Source organism: Rhipicephalus sanguineus, chromosome 1 (assembly GCF_013339695.2).
Source record: "Rhipicephalus sanguineus isolate Rsan-2018 chromosome 1, BIME_Rsan_1.4, whole genome shotgun sequence".
NCBI classification, from domain to species: domain Eukaryota; kingdom Metazoa; phylum Arthropoda; class Arachnida; order Ixodida; family Ixodidae; genus Rhipicephalus; species Rhipicephalus sanguineus.
The window spans coordinates 294,608,631-294,625,148 of NC_051176.1; the positions used below are offsets into that span (position 1 = coordinate 294,608,631).

Sequence of the window (16,518 nt, forward strand, 5' to 3'; positions counted from 1 at the left end):
GTACCCAAACACCTCCGCTCTGCTGTACTCCACGAACTTCACGACGTTCCAACTGCCGGTCACCTTGGTGTGTCCCGCACATACGACCGAATCCGCCGTCGCTTCTATTGGCCAGGTCTCGCACGCTCCGTCAGACGATACGTCGCGGCGTGTGAGAAATGTCAACGCCGCAAAACACCATCGACGCTTCCGGCTGGGTGCCTTCAACCCCTCGACATTTCGTCCGAACCCTTCTTTCGCGTCGGCTTGGACTTACTCGGCCCTTTTCCCCTGTCTTCTGCTGGCAACAGGTGGATAGCTGTGGCCACAGACTACGCCACACGCTACGCCATCACACGAGCTCTTCCAACAAGCTGCGCCACAGATGTCGCCGATTTTCTTCTGCGCGACGTGATCTTGCAACACGGTGCTCCACGCCAGCTGCTCACGGACCGTGGCCGCACATTTCTATCGAGAGTCATAGCGGACATCCTGCGTTCATGTGAAACGCGGCATAAGCTCACTACGTCGTACCATCCGCAAACGAATGGCCTCACGGAGCGTCTGAACCGAACCCTAACCGACATGCTTTCAAAGTATGTTTCCTCAGACCACTCCGACTGGGACCTTGCTCTACCGTACGTGACATTTGCCTACAATTCCTCGCGCCATGACACGGCTGGTTACTCCCCATTTTTCCTGCTGTTCGGCCGCGAACCCACATTGCCCCTTGATACAGTCATTCCGTTGCCAGCAGCTCCGACCACTGAATACGCCCTGGACGCTATCAGCCGGGCCGCTCATGCACGCGAAGCCGCTCGTACTCGCCTTCTGACCTCCCAAGAGAACCAACGCCGTCGGTATGATCAACGACACCGCGACGTACACTTTTCGCCCGGTTCTTTGGTTCTGCTGTGGTCTCCGACCCGGCACGTTGGCCTGTCCGACAAACTGCTCTCTCGGTACACAGGGCCATACCGAGTGCTTCGTGCGGTGACTCCCGTCACCTATGAAATCGCTCCTGCTGACTCGTCGTCTTCATCCACCCCGCATGCCAGCGACATCGTACACGTCGCACGCCTGAAGCAGTACCACTCGCCCAATGACGTTGACGCCTAGATGCGCCGAGACGGCGCCTTTGCGCCGGGGGTTATGCTACATGTAGGCTGCCGGAATCCATATTGTCGACGCGCGTGTGCGCCCGACGAAGAGGACGAAGGTCGTTAGCTGCTCGAGCTCGGAGCCGGATTGCTCAGCGCGGCAGCCGTTCTTGAAAATATATCTTGTGAATAGCGACTTGTAAAAGCGACTGTCACTCACGTAACAATATGATTATGCGGCACGCCGTATTGGAGGGCTCCGAATATATTAATTTATTATTTCGACCATCTAGCATTCTTTAACGTACGCACAGTACGCACAATTCGCACAGTACGCGGGCCTCTAAAGCATTTCGCGTCCATCAAAAATGCGGCCGGGATCGAATCCGCGTTTTTCGGGTCAGCAATCGAGCACCGTAACGACTATATGCCACTGCGGCAGCGAAAATCTAGCATTATAACTCGCTCTGAAATTAAAACGGAAAGTTACGGACATTGCCGTACACTCCACTGCAGTGATATGCACGTGGACCGTGGACGAAAAAAAGTGCTCCCTGCGAAGCCGCAAGAAGGGCCGAAGCCGATACGCTGTCGTCGGCTTGAGCGCCATTAGCATTAGGCTAAAGAGCTAGGGGCCAATGAATAAGAAAGCTGGCAGCTCCGTCGGACAAAATCCCTTCTGGAAAGCGCCAAAGTTTAGTCACGACAACACGCCAGAAAGCCCAACCGCTGCCGCCGGCTGTGATCGACCGAGCCTTGCCATGGAAAAAAAAAAAAAGAGTCGGGGTTAGAAGGGGAGGGGCGGATGGAGGCAAACCAGACCGACCGGGCGGTGCCACCGCTGTGTAGATTCCACGCAGCTGTCGAACGCGTGACCGGAATCTCACATCCGACCGCCAATACGTGTTTATTGATGGAAGAAGAAAACAAGTACGCGCGGCGAATTATTTCCCAGGCTGCGCGTAGCCCGTTCCTTAACCCTTCCATCCGTAATTCCCCACCGGCGCTCTTTCGCCTGCACACCCTCACGCGCACGCCCTTCCCGAAGCGTGGAAGACGTGAGCGGTTCTGGGGCGCCGATAAAGGCTTAATTAAAACAGTGCCTTAATGCGGCTCGCTACGCCCCTTTTGGTGATCACTTGGGATGCAATAACAAACCGGGGAAGACGCTCGGGGGCCGGTTGTAATTACACGAAATCAATTAAGACACAAAACGAAAGGGGGAAAGAATGGCCACTGGGACTATGGGAGAGTCCTTTGTTATTTCATCCTCGCCGGCTACGTTTTCCTTTCATTGCTTTTTTTCCTCTTGGGTAGGGGTACGACGAACGAGCAGGAAGAAAAAAAATGTGCCGGAAAGAGATTTCGGCATAGCGGCAAAACTTATGAATACGTAGAACACGGCTAGCCCTAAAAAAAAAAAACGAAAAAAAAAACGAAGACTTCACCGATATAAACGGAAAAATAATAATTAGAGCGCAGAACAAAAAGAAAGGACACGAGTAACAACGCCGGGGCAGAATGTAAAAAAAAAACAAAAAAAAAGTAAGAACAACGGAAAGTAAAGTTGAGCGAAAGAAAGGAGCCATGAAAGAAGGTAAAATTCGAGGCGGCAACGTGTAGAAGCAGGCGCGTAAAATTAGGAAGGGAGATTGTCTCCCGCAATTAATAATTCACGAGTGTCGCCGAGGAGTGGGCAGCCCCGGCGCAGCGGCTCGGTTCATTAGCGTGATAGGTTGGACTAAACTGTTCGAGTCACGCCATGCATGCTCGTGCACTTGGCACGACAACAGCCGGTGAAGCAATTGCGGTCGTGAGCTGGAAAGGGGAGAGCTGTGCTACACGGGGGAAAACGTGCGCTGCAGGCAGTGTGCGGTTCTCCGCGAAGTAATGGTAGAACCCCGAGGTAATGGTGTGTTCATTTCGTCCAGCGCTTGATTGATACCAGAGCACGAGGCAGCATCGGGGGATTCTGACGTCTGTCGGTACTCGCACTGATCGGTGGTCGATGGAATTCTAATTTCTGTACGCCTGCGCTGAAGAATTTTACGAAAGGTATAATACACACCGATGGACCGCTGATAACGGTCAGTCATGCACTTTGTGCGAGCTGAAAAACTCGACATTTCGACTGAGTTTGTCGCCTCGGTTATTCGCTTATTCGGTTCGCTGCAACGTTGAAGATGTTCGCGTAATGATTACCTATCAGGTAAATCCTCGACCAATCGTTTAGGTCAACCAACGAGTGAACCGGTGTCAGAACCGTGATCCAACTCGCGTTTGCTGCCGTAACACGGCCTCCGTTGTAGTCTAAACCGCTTCTCCGTCACTCACCTGGCTTGTTCTTCATAATTGCACAAGATAATGAAACTACGCTTAGAAAATTGTCACAACAATGCTCTGCAGAGACTCGATATAGATGAGAGCGCACCCCTAAAATGCTTTACAGATTGTCGGCACCTCCGTGACTTGCTGTCCTGCACAAAATTCGAAGATTGCCACACGCTAGCATATTTCGAATTTTGTAATCGTTCGGACTACGTTCACTACGATTTCGAGGTGGAATTCAGTGAGCCGCAAGTGCAGGGTCGTCAAAGAGTGATACGCTGCTAGGGGCAAAAAAAGTGGTGCTTGATATTCACAAAGCAGTTATCTCGCTAAAGAGTAATGATTGTTCTGACACACTTTCGTTTCTTCGCACGAAAGTGACGAACTACATTTTTTTTTTCCAGGTTACTGCAAAGGAAGTTACGAATATCATTAAAGGAATTTGAGCAGATGTTACTGCCGGCTCGGATGGCCCGAATGCCATCAATCGTGTGCTTTGCATAATGGTCTCAAAGTTATAGTCAACCGAATCGTATAAAACGGGTATTTTTTCTTTCCGTCGCTAAACCAGCGCGAATACACTCTCGTAAAGAGAGCCGTTAGAGATGCGGGAAACTCCCCATGGATATCTCTGCTCGCAATCTTGTCTATGGTTTACGAGAATGTTATTACTGTATGGCTTATTAACTTCCTTCAAAACTACCATGTAATAAAAATTCGCAATTCGGTTTGCAGAAAGTGTACTGAAAGTGGCGTTCAAAACTTTCTTAATCAAAAATAAGTTTGGAAAATGACATAAGGCAAGTTTGTTTTTCTGCGCTTACCTATTGATCTTAGCAAAGGAATTGAGTATGTGAATCACAACATTCTACTATTATAGTTGTATGCATATTGTATACGTGTAGTTGTCATTTATCCAAAAAAAAAAAAAGAAGTATGTCTCTCAAATAGAAAAATAAAAGTCTATCAAAGAGGGCTATTTGGCATCTCCGGCTGCTGCACCGAAACATGGTACGTACTAGTGGTCGATCTTATGACATCCATATTTCATTTCTCTGCACAAGCACCGACTCATTTGAACATAACTGATTATTTGATTAAACTGCAGTGACCGAGTACAAATAGAATAAATTTGATTCTAGAAAACCTGAATATACTATTCTTAAACTGCATAACAAACAAGGCAACTCTGACCTTACTTCTAACCGTTCAAGGAACCTGTGGAGCGGCGCGTTGCCTTAAGGAACTTTATGATTCGAACAAAAAAAAAAACATGTTTTGAAGCACAGATGTGAACCCGCCGTGTTAGTTTAGTGGCTACGAAGTTGCGTCTGTTGAGCCGTGGCGGCCAAATTTATATGGGGGCTGAATGCAAGAAAGCGTGTGTGCTTGGATTCAAGTCAACGTTAAAGAACTCCAGGTGTTGTTAATCAGAACTGAAAAAATTGGGCTACCGTGTGCGTGCCTCCTCTTGCCATGTGCTCCATTTTATTTCTCTTCTTTCGCTATGGTTCAAAATGGTCAACTCCAGCTGGTCAAAAGTAATCTGGAATCCCCCACCCTGAGCAGACTAAAAGCCCAGAACTTCGTTTAACTTGAAGAACGCATGTCAATATTCTCGGTATCATGAATTAAACAACGCAGTTGAGTGCCTCTGCATTTTTTCGGAAATAAATCCAGAAATATTTAGAAGTTGGGATTTCTTTCTTCTCTCGTATGCGCTGGAGATGCATCATGCTCTTAACAGAGAATTACGAAAGAAAAACTTCGCGAACCCTGTTTAGTTCGCCTCATTTCTCGTAATGCCTGCAGTTATTTGCATTATTTTGAACTTTCAGTGAAACTTACTGCTTGTGGCTGTCTATAGGTCTTGTCCAGCTGCCAATGACAGCTTTTTGCCTGGGGCACGTTGAAAAATAAAGGGATTCTTTCTTCTGGTGATAGAATGGGCGCAGGCAAGTATAAATTACTTATAAATGAAGGCTAATAGCGAGCAGTTATCACGAACGAAAAGCTCTTTTTTGAATTCGGCCCCTTATCGGTAAAGCAGTCAGGAAGGTAACTGTTCGTGATATAGAAGTAGGAGGTGCCGGCCAATCGTGACAGCAAAAACGCTATTAGCAAGACCCGTCCGACTAATGAAAGAATCAGAGGGAAAAGTTGCGTGAATTCAGTGCCAGAGCAGATACGAGTTCGCGAGTATTCACTGAAAAAATTCTTTCATACAAAAGGTGTCTTCTTTAGTCGGAGAGAAATTGGAGCCTAGAGGTATGCAGATTGAGAAGAGCAACCGTGCAGAGAGCCACGCCGTTGCTTTTATCTGCGAGGGCGTAGCTGGCGTTTAATTGAAGGCAGCGGCCATTTCGCGGAGATTACGAGGGTCGCTCGCGAGGAAGCCGTAGCTCACAAATTGCTTCGTACTCCTTTGTACAAGAGACTAAAACTAAATTCAAGGGCCCACATCCTCGGAGAAGGGACGCTGCCCTCTGCGCGCATTCATTGAGGCGCTGTCGATCGGGTCTCTCTGAAGGACGAAAGAAAAAGAACGACTCCTAGCACGAGGGCTGTAATCACGAAAAAAAAAAAAAGAAAACGCTTCGTAAAAGCAGTGTCAGTGAATCATAGTGCTAGAAAAATTAATACTGTATAATATTACTGAGCCGCCGCTGGACAATGGCAAGTAATCCTTACATTAAAAAAAAAAAATCTAAGTTGCGCCCAAAAATTATACGTTGTACTCGAGTCTTGTCACTATTTCTAATTATAAATTAAATCTCTTCTCCTAAATTAAACCTCTAACGTCGCGTCCCGTTGATGTTGCGTCCAGATGTAGCACTGCAAGCAACACGATGAATATTTTAAAACAAAAAAGCGCAAAAAACCTCTCTCTCTCGTAAAAGAGTTCCCTGTTGCAGAAGGTGCAAAGTGCTTTAGCTAACGAAGGGCTGGATTCGCTGAGCTGTTCCGGCGCATAATCACCGCATTTAGCCGGCGTTAGTTCTCCTGGAAGTTAGGGTGTCCGCCTATATATACGGTCTCTGGCCACTCAAGGGCCGCCCCTAGGCGCAGGTAACCTAAAATTCGCTAACCATTATTGCCGGACGCCTGCACGATGGGCAACGAAAATGAGGAGCGAGTTTGGTAAGACAAGTAATTACTGTCACCGTTTTCCCTCGAAAAATGGGCGAGACAGAGTCAGAAGCGAGAAGCCGCAGAAGTGAGCGCACCTCATTTGTGTTTACTGGGTTCGGGAACGCAATGATGACCACTGGTGCAAGGCAAGGGCCTCTTCACCATTTCAGCGCTACAAGTTATAACACACACGCAGCCCGCCTCGGTCGATACGGCCGGAAACATGAAAAGTGAGTGAAATACAATCTTGAAAATACAAACGGCGGTGTAATACACTGTTCAGTACCGCCGGCACGCTTCAGAAAGACAGCGCCGTCAGTGCTTTCCCGATGAACAAAATGACGTCACTTTTTTCCCGGATATTGCGTCACATCCACTTCATTTTTTGTTCCACCGGAAGTGTTTCCTCCTCACACAGATGGCGCTAAGCCCGATGAGCAACTGAGTTTCTGAACGTACGGGCTTCTATGGAAGCTTCGCTACCAGTTACATTTTCCCTGGTTGCACTCGCATTTGAGAAAGGCTCAGACAGCGTAAGCATGGCCGAAATTCTCGCTCTAAGCTAAGTGTCTCGCTGCAGACAAGAGCTGCGAGTTAAGCGCGAAGACCTCCCGCGACGCGTCGCGCTCAATAACGCGGTTAGAGGCGCTTCGCTAAAGGTGTAAGACACAAAAATACGGACGCCGGAAGACAGACGCATGACGCAGCTAAACTTAGTATTCTGGAACACGTTACGAAGCCTCGGATGTTGCATGCATAGTGCAAGTTAGTAGGTTCGCGCTTTCATAAGCGGCAGTACGGAGATGTGGTGTAGAGCGAACAAACCGTGCTAGTTGATTTCTGTTGAAAAAACGCTGTAACGGCAATAAGAACAGAAAAGCGTGCTCCACGCATTCTTCTCCCAAGGTTTCAGTCTGGCGCGCCTTTGTTAAGGCATCTGTGTCCGGAAAAAGCGTCAGAGGAGTGCCAGGCTCGTTCGCGCAAAGTCAAACTGGGCTCAGCGTTTTTAGACAAGTGTGGCAGAGCGTCATCATTCATCCGAAAAACGGCTTTAGCAGCTTTTTCAATAACATGACTAGCCACGTTCAAAAGAAAGGCTGTGTTAATACCGGAACGAACGAATGAAAAACAAGCTCGCCCAGGGTATTTGCTGTCACAGTTTTAAATGAACGCAGGAGCTTGGCGCGAGCAACCTCGTTGCAAGGAGCCTTCCACCGTGACAGGTAAGTCGGGTTTGTCACTGAAAACACGCTGCTGACATGCGCGAGCAATGCGTCAGCGTCCTTGTCTTTTACGTCGCAGCTAAGTTACGTCGCAGCAGTTATTAACGGGACGGCAGAGTTTTCAGGAAGTGCGAAAATTATGCGCGCTAAATGCCACTTTCTCTTTCAAACGTTAGCTGAAAGTTATCTTTGGGCGCGTTTTAGTGCTTTTTGTATATCCTCGCATTTATAACAGTACTGTGTCTAGGAAATATCACCCGAAAGGGCGCCAGGAGTAGATGCGCCTATTCTACGTGGCTGAGAATGCGCCATTAAGCCAGGTTGCTAAATTTGATATTTTACTGCTAATGAATAGTTTCGAGAGTGCTCACTCGCTCCGTTTCCTCTGCTCACGAGTAACGGCAGACTGATTGCGAAAGACTAGAAGAGCGCGGTGTTTTGCGAGCACTTACCAACAGCATACTTCCATCGCACCACAGGGTGCGGCTCGCCCTCGGCTTGGCAGTCGAACGTCACAGAGGATCCCACAACGGTCGACATGTCCGATGGCCGTATCGTCCAACGTGGAAGTGCTGCGAATGTGCAATAACAAGGTCACCTAAGCGCACTACACAAAACAGTGAGTAACCATAACCAATCTAAGCGTAGATGAATGTTAAAAAAAAAGAAAAGGAAAGGTAGACTCGCATAGATTCGGGTCTGTAAATTTGCACTATCACATACCGCTGCTGCGTAACAGTGTATAACAGAGTAACAGTGTGTAACAGAGTGTAACAGAGTAGGTGAAGCTTACCACGCATTCGACGTGCAGCAACCTCCTTGAGCCTCCCGCATTTTTTTACTATAGATCGCGCGAGCGTCGACCGCACGCTGTCTCATCGTCTTACAACGGCGATAATCTTGGAGGCCGCGCATGCGCATGCGCATCTCTTGTCCAAACGTTGTCTGCTACGCTGTTCCATTCATCATGATCCACGCCTCACCACAGTGCCTGGCTCGGTCTTTTTGGACAAATAAAAAGGATAAAAACAAAAGCAAAAAGTTTCATGATGTTGCTATCTGTGACAGGGCGCAATGCGTCTTCGGAGATAATAATAATAATTGCCGGAGTTTTACTCCCCAAAACCACGATATGATTATAAGGGACGCCGTACTGATAATTGATTGTTGCGATTTAACGTCCCAAAGCGAAGATATGATTATGAGGGACGACGTAGTGGAGGGCTCCGGAAATTTCGACCGCCCGGTGCTCTTTAACGTGCACCTAAGTACACGAAATAGCATTTTGCCTCCATCGAAATGCGGCCAGCCGCAGCCGGGATTCCATCCCTCGGCCTTCGGGTCAGCAGTCGAGCACCATAACCACTAGTCCACCAGGGCGGGTGGCTTCGCAGATAACAAAGGCAATGAGTGTGTCCTGCTAAAGGAAACAGCGTAGGCTGCGGATTGTATAGCGCAACTAGTCGACTGGACATAAGAAAGATACACACACGAAAGATCGCTAACTTTCAAGAATAAATTTTTATTCTGTTTACCGCGGAATAAATACAGAAAGATAAACGGGGGGAACGCAAGCGACAGAAGATAAACAGGAAGTAACAAACAAAATTGCACAAAGTATTTATTCTGCGGAAAAGGGAACAAATATTCATTGTTGAAAGTTAGCACTCTGGTGTGTGTGTACCTTTCTTGTGTGCCATCGATTAGTTGTGCCATACAATCCACAGCCATTCTTTACCAACACGCCAGTCTTCAACCTAAACAGCATCGCATACGACGCTGGCAGTGAAGACAGTTTTGTGCGCAAACGCATGTTACTGCCGGTCTAGCATGTCACTGCGTGCGGTCGATGCTCGCGCTACACAGTTAAAAATGCGGGAGGCCGCATTTGTTCACATGCTTGATCGAGTCACTGCATTTTTTTGTTTCTTACTTTCTGAGTTAAAAAAGTAAGTCGAATTATTGGGCCGTGTGGTTTACAATATCGTGCTAGAGTTCAGAAAAGTGCACAGAGGTATCCGATCGGACGCTGTCTAAAGAACACAGGAAGAACAGATTCACATGCTAGCTACTCAAAGCACGCAAAAATCTTGGCGGCGCACAGTAAACAAACAGTGCAGACATTCAGCTCTGATAAACAGGAGAAACGTAGCCGGAAAAGCAAAAACACAAACAGGTAGAGAGCCCTGGCAGACCTCGCAACAAAAGGAAATGACAAAAATGTCGCCCGCATCTTCCCACGGGGGGAACTCGAGTAAATGCGTCGCAGAGTGGTGGGGGTATCGCGTGAATGTTGCGTAACTGGGTTTCGCAGAAGCGTCGCGCTGCCCGAGTGATGGATCCGCTGCTCGACGTTCACGAACGGTTGCTGCTTCTCGGGCACGACGTTCAGGATCCACAGCCTGTCGTTGCCGTTTCGCAGCTGCTTCTCGTTCCCCAAGTGAAGGATCCGCAGGCCGTCGTTGCCGTCTCGCAGCAGCTTCTTGTGCACGAAGTTCCGCGTCTGCAGCTCGCTTCAAACGCTTGCGTTCAGCGTCGTATGCACTTCTCTTCGCAGCCTTGTCTTCTGCGTTGCTTGCTGTTGTTGACGCCGACGACGGTGAGGGTGGGATAACGTTGCCTTCAACGAGTGGTGGGACGCTGATTGAAGGTACTGTTGCTTCCATCGCATCTACTCGAGTCAAGCAAAGCGTCAAGTCAAGCGAAAGCTAAGTAAAGACGCCCTAGAATGAATTCCGAACGCGCGCTCCGCCGCTTATATACACACCGCCCGCGTTCGATCGAGAGGAGGGAGGGAGGGAGGGAGAGGAGAGGCCTGCTGCCGACACGAGACGAGCCGAGCATGCGAGGGAGGGAGAGGAGAGGCTTGCTGCCAGCACGAGACGAGCCGAGCATGCGCAGTGGGTGTGTGGACGGCGGCCGACGCCGCAGGTGCGACTAATGCTCCGCATTTAATACGTAAGCACTAAGCCTATCTCGCTCACAGATGTCGAGATGAGGATCGCTTAGTCGCATGTCACGATTTTGCCATCTCCCACGCCTATCACCGTGTACAATCTTGAGCGCGCGTGAAGACGGGAGCGCGTGGCGCACGGTGCTCTCAGCGACGCTTACCTACGTCAACGAGGGGCTTGGCACATGCGCACTGCGTTAGGCGAGGCTAGGGGGCCATTTTGTACGTACGCGTTGTGTGAAAGAACTGAACGAAACGTCACGAGAGGGAGCCTCACGGGATTGGTCGAGGTAGAGTGTACTAGAACAAGGGAGTGCCCGGAACGAGCTTCGAAAAGTGAAGCCCAAACAGGGTCAATCCGCTTGCAGCGCTGCGATCGCTAGTCTGCAGTGTGTCGTCGCTTAAGAGATGCGCGCGGCTCCGCCGAAATGGTGCAGGGGTAGAATGCCCGCTTCCCACTCAAAAGGTCCGGGTTCGAATCGCATCTGCAGATGGTGGGTTTTTATTCTCAGTGTCACCTTTTGTAGCTGTATTGGTTTTCCTTTGTTTCTTAAAACTAGCTTAAGTTGCTACGTGTTGGTTCAGAAAGTAACGCAAAATGTGGAGTAAAATAGAAGAAATTTGAGAGCGAGCGCAGTTATTTGCAGCGCCACCGCCCGGGATTTAACAAAAACGTAGTGTGGCCTCTGAGATTTTCGCGAAGACGAGACTCGGAACAAGATTTCACATTTTACGTTACTTTTTGTAGCAATACGTAGCAACAGAAGCTAATTTTAAGAAAGAAAGTAAATAGCCAACGCAGCTTTAGAAGGTGACACTGAGAATAAAAACCCACCGTCTACAGCTGCGATTTGAACCCGGGCTTTTTGAGTGGTAACCGAGCATTCTACCCCTGCACCACTTTGCCGGAGCCGCGCGCAACTCTTAAACGACGACACATTGCAGACTACCGATCGCAGCGCTGCAGGTGGATTGACCCTGCTTGGGCTTCACTTTCGGTACATTGGTGCTGCGGCCGTTCCGAGCACTCCCCTGTTCTAGTACACTCTAGTCGAGGCTCGTCTGAGGGTCAGACGTGAGAATAGCAACCGGAAACGGCAGTGCTGTCAATCATTTTGGCAAAGAACGGGCACAGAAAGGACGAAGGCACCATTCCGTCCGATAGAACGGATATATAACGGTCTCCGGACGACTCGGATTGGATCGAAACGTAAGCGCTGGGGTCGGAGAATTGAACTAACCTGCTTTGTGTCTGGCTTGCTTCAATCACGCGCCTATAGTTTGCGAAAATTGCAACATCCCCCCACCACCGAACGACTCGTCAAATTGTCACACCATCTAACGTCCACACAAGACATTAGCAGAAATAAATGGTTACAGTCTTCGCGCTCTTCAATTTCAAGCTTTGAAAAAGAATGTCTGCCGATAATAATGTTCAGCTATAATAATTCTTTATTTCTTCATGCGTTGATAAGATTTATGAATTCCCTCAGCTAGCTTATTGGCGGTTTCCCCCATCTTGTGACGTTTCGTTCTGTTCTGTCACAGAACGAATACAAAAGAGCTCCCCAGTTTACCATCTCGCGCACCGATGTCGCGATACACAAACCACGCCGCAAACAAACTGTACCGGGCCTCGCGTTGGCATATAGCTAGGCGTCACTAACTGCAGCGTGCGGGACGCACTCCCGTGTGCACGCTAGGTGTGCTCAAGAATACACAGACCATTTACTGACAATATGAAATAGTTGGTAGTTAGCGCGTCGTCCTTTATTATTCTGGTCTGGCATTCTTTTAGTGTAAATATTCAGCGCAACACAATAATGAATGGTAGTGAAATTAAACGAGAGGGGTTCAGAATACTGTCTCGCAGAACACCGGTATGTGAGCGTTTAAGAGGGGATAGGTTTTCGCCGATAAAGTCACAGTGATTCCGCTATTTTAAATAGGAACGTAAACGTTCCAAGATGACTCCTCTTATCGCGTTTAAAATTCAAGTTAAAAATACAAGGAGAACGGAAGCAGAAAAATAAGCTCCGCTTGGTTCAGGGTTCACAGTCCGCGCCACGAATAGAGATGCCAGTAGCGGTTCGAGGTGCTTTTACCAGTTCCAGAAAAGTTATTGGGACACGAAAAAGAAGACAACGGAATAGCAGTTGTTGAAGTTGAGAAAGAAAGAAAAACGAAACGTCGAGCAGCGCATTGCTATGGTAACGTGTATTATTTTGTATCACGATGCCGCTTCCATGCGCACAGAGCAAAATAAATGAAGGTCCGCACACTCTGCACGGCGCACACGCAGATGAAACTCGAGCACGCGCCGTGTTTGCGAAAGGCGCTAGAGCGGGCAGCTTGCTTGCACTCTCGGCGTCGAAGACTCTGACGAGGATGACAGAGGAGCATTACTCGGGAGCCGACTGTCGACGCGACAAAAGCGAGCGGCCTTCGCCTTGTGGAGCGCAAACTTTGGAAAGGAACAGGACGAGAGGAATAAACGAAAACACAAGGCGCGGCGGGGTGGGGTTCGGAGAACAGAGCTGGTGCTGCGATGCAATGAATGTTTGATGTCGTCGCGTGCTGCCCCCTTGCGTGCGCCTTCTTATACGTCCTCTTCTTCTTTTTGGGGCTGTTTCATATCCGCACGTGCGTGTGCGCCGCAAGTTTTTTTTTTTTTTTTTCGTGACTAGACATTGCGTTATAGGCGGCAGCTTTCAGCCTGATAACCAAGATAAAAGAATGCAGCTTGGTGAGGTGCTTTTCTTTTTCTTTCACTTTTCCGCGTTATACTCACGATAAAGTTTGCGTGGAATGCACACAGACCCCAATATGAATAAAAAAAAAAGAAAACTGGAAAAGCCAGCAAACAGTGTCACGTTTTCTACTTCAGCATCGCCCTAGGTGACTAACAATGTGTAGCAGGAGGAAGTTTACACCAGTAAAAGAAACGTTTTTCACTGTGTATGTAAAGAAACGTTTTTTACTAGTGTAAAGGTATCTACACGAAATATTCCTGAGTGCAACTTTTGTTTATTTATTTATTTTTTTTTAAAAATCTTAACTGTGCCTTGGCTCTGCTCGAGTTTGCGGGTGTGGCCCCGGCGGTCGTACTTCGATGCGGGAAAAATGCAAAACGTTGGTGTGCCTAGTTTTGGGTTCGTTTTTTTTTTATTGATTTATATACACACTTACCCCGTGGCATAACTGTTTGGTGTGTCACGTGTGTGCTGCAAGGCCTGTGTTGTGCATGCATCGAATCAGTGTTTTGCGGAATTTGTTATCACGTATCAAACGGTCATAGCTGGTCGCGACACTGAAGCGGAGGCCGGCTTGCAGTACGAGACGGGAGCGTTTCGATTGTAAGACTGGACATGTCCATATTATGTGGCATGCATCTGTTTCCATCATTGAAGCGGAACAGTATGGACACGTAGCACCCAGTGGTAAGTGCGACTAGTTCCACGTTGAGATGGCAGCTGGTGTAAGAGCCACCCCGGCCTCCTAAGCACAATTACCTCTGCCCTAGTAATGTGAAGGGCGAGGGAGCAGACACATGGTGGGTTAAGAGCGCGTGTGCCCTCCGGACATAATTTTTCGGGCGCCGAATGAGGCGAGGAGGGGAATACACGAAATATCTGGGCTATGAGGGTAGTGTGCAGAGTCGCCCAGGCGTCACCTTTGGCCAGTGCAACAACATGGAGGCCGATTGCTTGTACGTTGGCGCTCTGGTTTCTTTTATGCCCTGTAATTATCATCTCTGTAAGTACGAATATAATGCATATCCGATGTAAAAGGCGCGAAGACGACGTCGGACAAGAGAGACACACACACAGGGCACCCATGTGGCACACGGGTAAGTCCTCGACTGAATCCACGACCTTAAAACCACAAGCATCGATATCTATTTTATGGTTTTTTTGCAAATAGTTACGTGCATATATTTCTGCATGCTATAGAAAGAGACATACGACTACTACACACATGCCTATCATAATCGACTGGCGTAGAAATGAACGCCACAAGGAAGGAGAAAACATGTACTGCGGCAAACATACCGACGAAAGAACAGTGCTCTACATTCACGTGTGCGGAAGAGGGCAACGTAAAAACTGACAGGGTTCCTTATGCATCCGCCTCGGTCGACTCGAAGGCGAAAGCCATCTTCTCCCTTCTTTTTCTTCTAAGTCGATGTATTGTAACTCCCGCGCCCCCTTCGAAAGCTTTCTGCAACAAACGTGGTTTGCAGTGCCTCCAGGATCGGAGCCATTGCAATGGTGGTCGGCCTACCTGTGACCATGTAATGGTGTCATCTGTGACTTGACGTGATGATGATTTTTTGCATCACTAGTCTTGACGCCGCCGACGTGGGACGCCGGTCAATTTTCGCGTTTGATGAGGCATCTAAGGCCTCCGCCTTAATATGGAAAATAACAACGCAGTGCGCAAACTCCCGCGCACTGGCCAGGAGGGCCTGCGCAACTTACCTCTGACGAACATGTGGGCCGTGTGGTTTGTGGAGGCAGCAGCGTTCGCCGCCGTGCAGGTGTAGTCGCCCGAATGGTGGCGCGCCACCTTGTCGATGATGAGGTTCGAGACGAAGTCGCTGATGGGCACCACCTGCACGTCGGGCCCTAGGTCGGGCCGGCCGTCCTTGAGCCAGGCCATGGTGACTGGCGGGTCACCGTCGAGCAAAGTACACGTGGCCGAGCTGCGCATGCCCTCCTGCAGCCGCTCGGGGAACGAGAACGGGCTGATCACCGGAGCAGCTGCATGAACGCAATGCCACACAGTGTCAGCGCTAGTAGACCAGCTTTGACGAAACCTGCACCGAAACATAGCACTGATAGGAAACTTCAAAGTTGCCGATGAATAACTTTAAAGTTGCAGGTGACGAGGGAATGACTGCCGCCGTAGGTCGGTTGGTAGGGCATGGGTTATGTGAAGATTGTGGTCCCACAGGTTCTTAAGCTGGGGTTCACCAGGTTCTTAAGCTGGGGCGAAGTCCCGCGCCGTAACCTGCATCCATCCATTCAAAGCGTCGTGGAACGCGAAGAGGAACGCTACGCGCGTCGTGTCTACAATCTAGCCTGGCCGTTAATTCTCACAGGGCGAGCGGGGAACGCGGTCGATAGCCAGGCGAGCGTCGGACAGCTATTTTTAGGGCCACTTTGTCGTGCGCGTCTCGAGGGCAGTTTTCAAATTAAAAGAACATTAGGAGCGTCGCGTCCGCAAGTGTCGACAATGGAGAATCAGACGTTCTTAGATATTTCTTTTATATATACTTCGTCAATGTGCATATAATTGTAAATTGTGTATATAGTTCATCAAAATTGTAAATTAATAAAATATTGTGTATATATGTATATATAACAACGTGTGTCACTTCTTCATATGATGGTAGAGGTCTTGTACGGAAGATTCTCGGGTTTTCCCGATCTTCTCCGAGCCAGCTCCTCAATCATCATTCACATCGTGGACATGGCGTGAATTTTATCTGTATTTCATAGTTACTACTCTTTAATTAAAAACCACAACTAACGCCCCCGTGATTTCCTTGGGTGAATTAGTTGTTGAGTTCACATGGTTGTGTCTAACAAAAACGGTTCCCTAGATCCATTCGCCTTCTTTCAGTGCAACCGCCACATACGCGTCAGCGCATTTATTGATCATTTCATTTTTTTTTCGCTCCCCCCCTCTCTCTCTCTGTCTCTCCCATCTTTCCACTCCCATTTCCATTTCCCCGGCGTAGGGTAGCCAACCGGACTGCTGTCTGGTTAACCCTCCCTGCCTTCTCCCTCTTGTGTTC

General features: G+C 48.7%; 1 protein-coding gene across 1 annotated transcript in view; it reads right to left on the bottom strand.

Annotated features, from left to right (window-relative positions):
* LOC119383277 (Down syndrome cell adhesion molecule-like protein Dscam2) overlaps positions 1-16,518 on the bottom strand; it is a 573,655-nt gene that overhangs the window by 82,500 nt on the left and 474,637 nt on the right. The window contains exons 10-11 of the mRNA XM_049411927.1: positions 15,197-15,478; positions 8,215-8,334 (exon numbers count right to left, since the gene is read on the bottom strand). Of these exons, the coding sequence (XP_049267884.1) occupies positions 8,215-8,334; positions 15,197-15,478 (402 nt within the window). The remainder of the gene's footprint in view (positions 1-8,214; positions 8,335-15,196; positions 15,479-16,518) is intronic.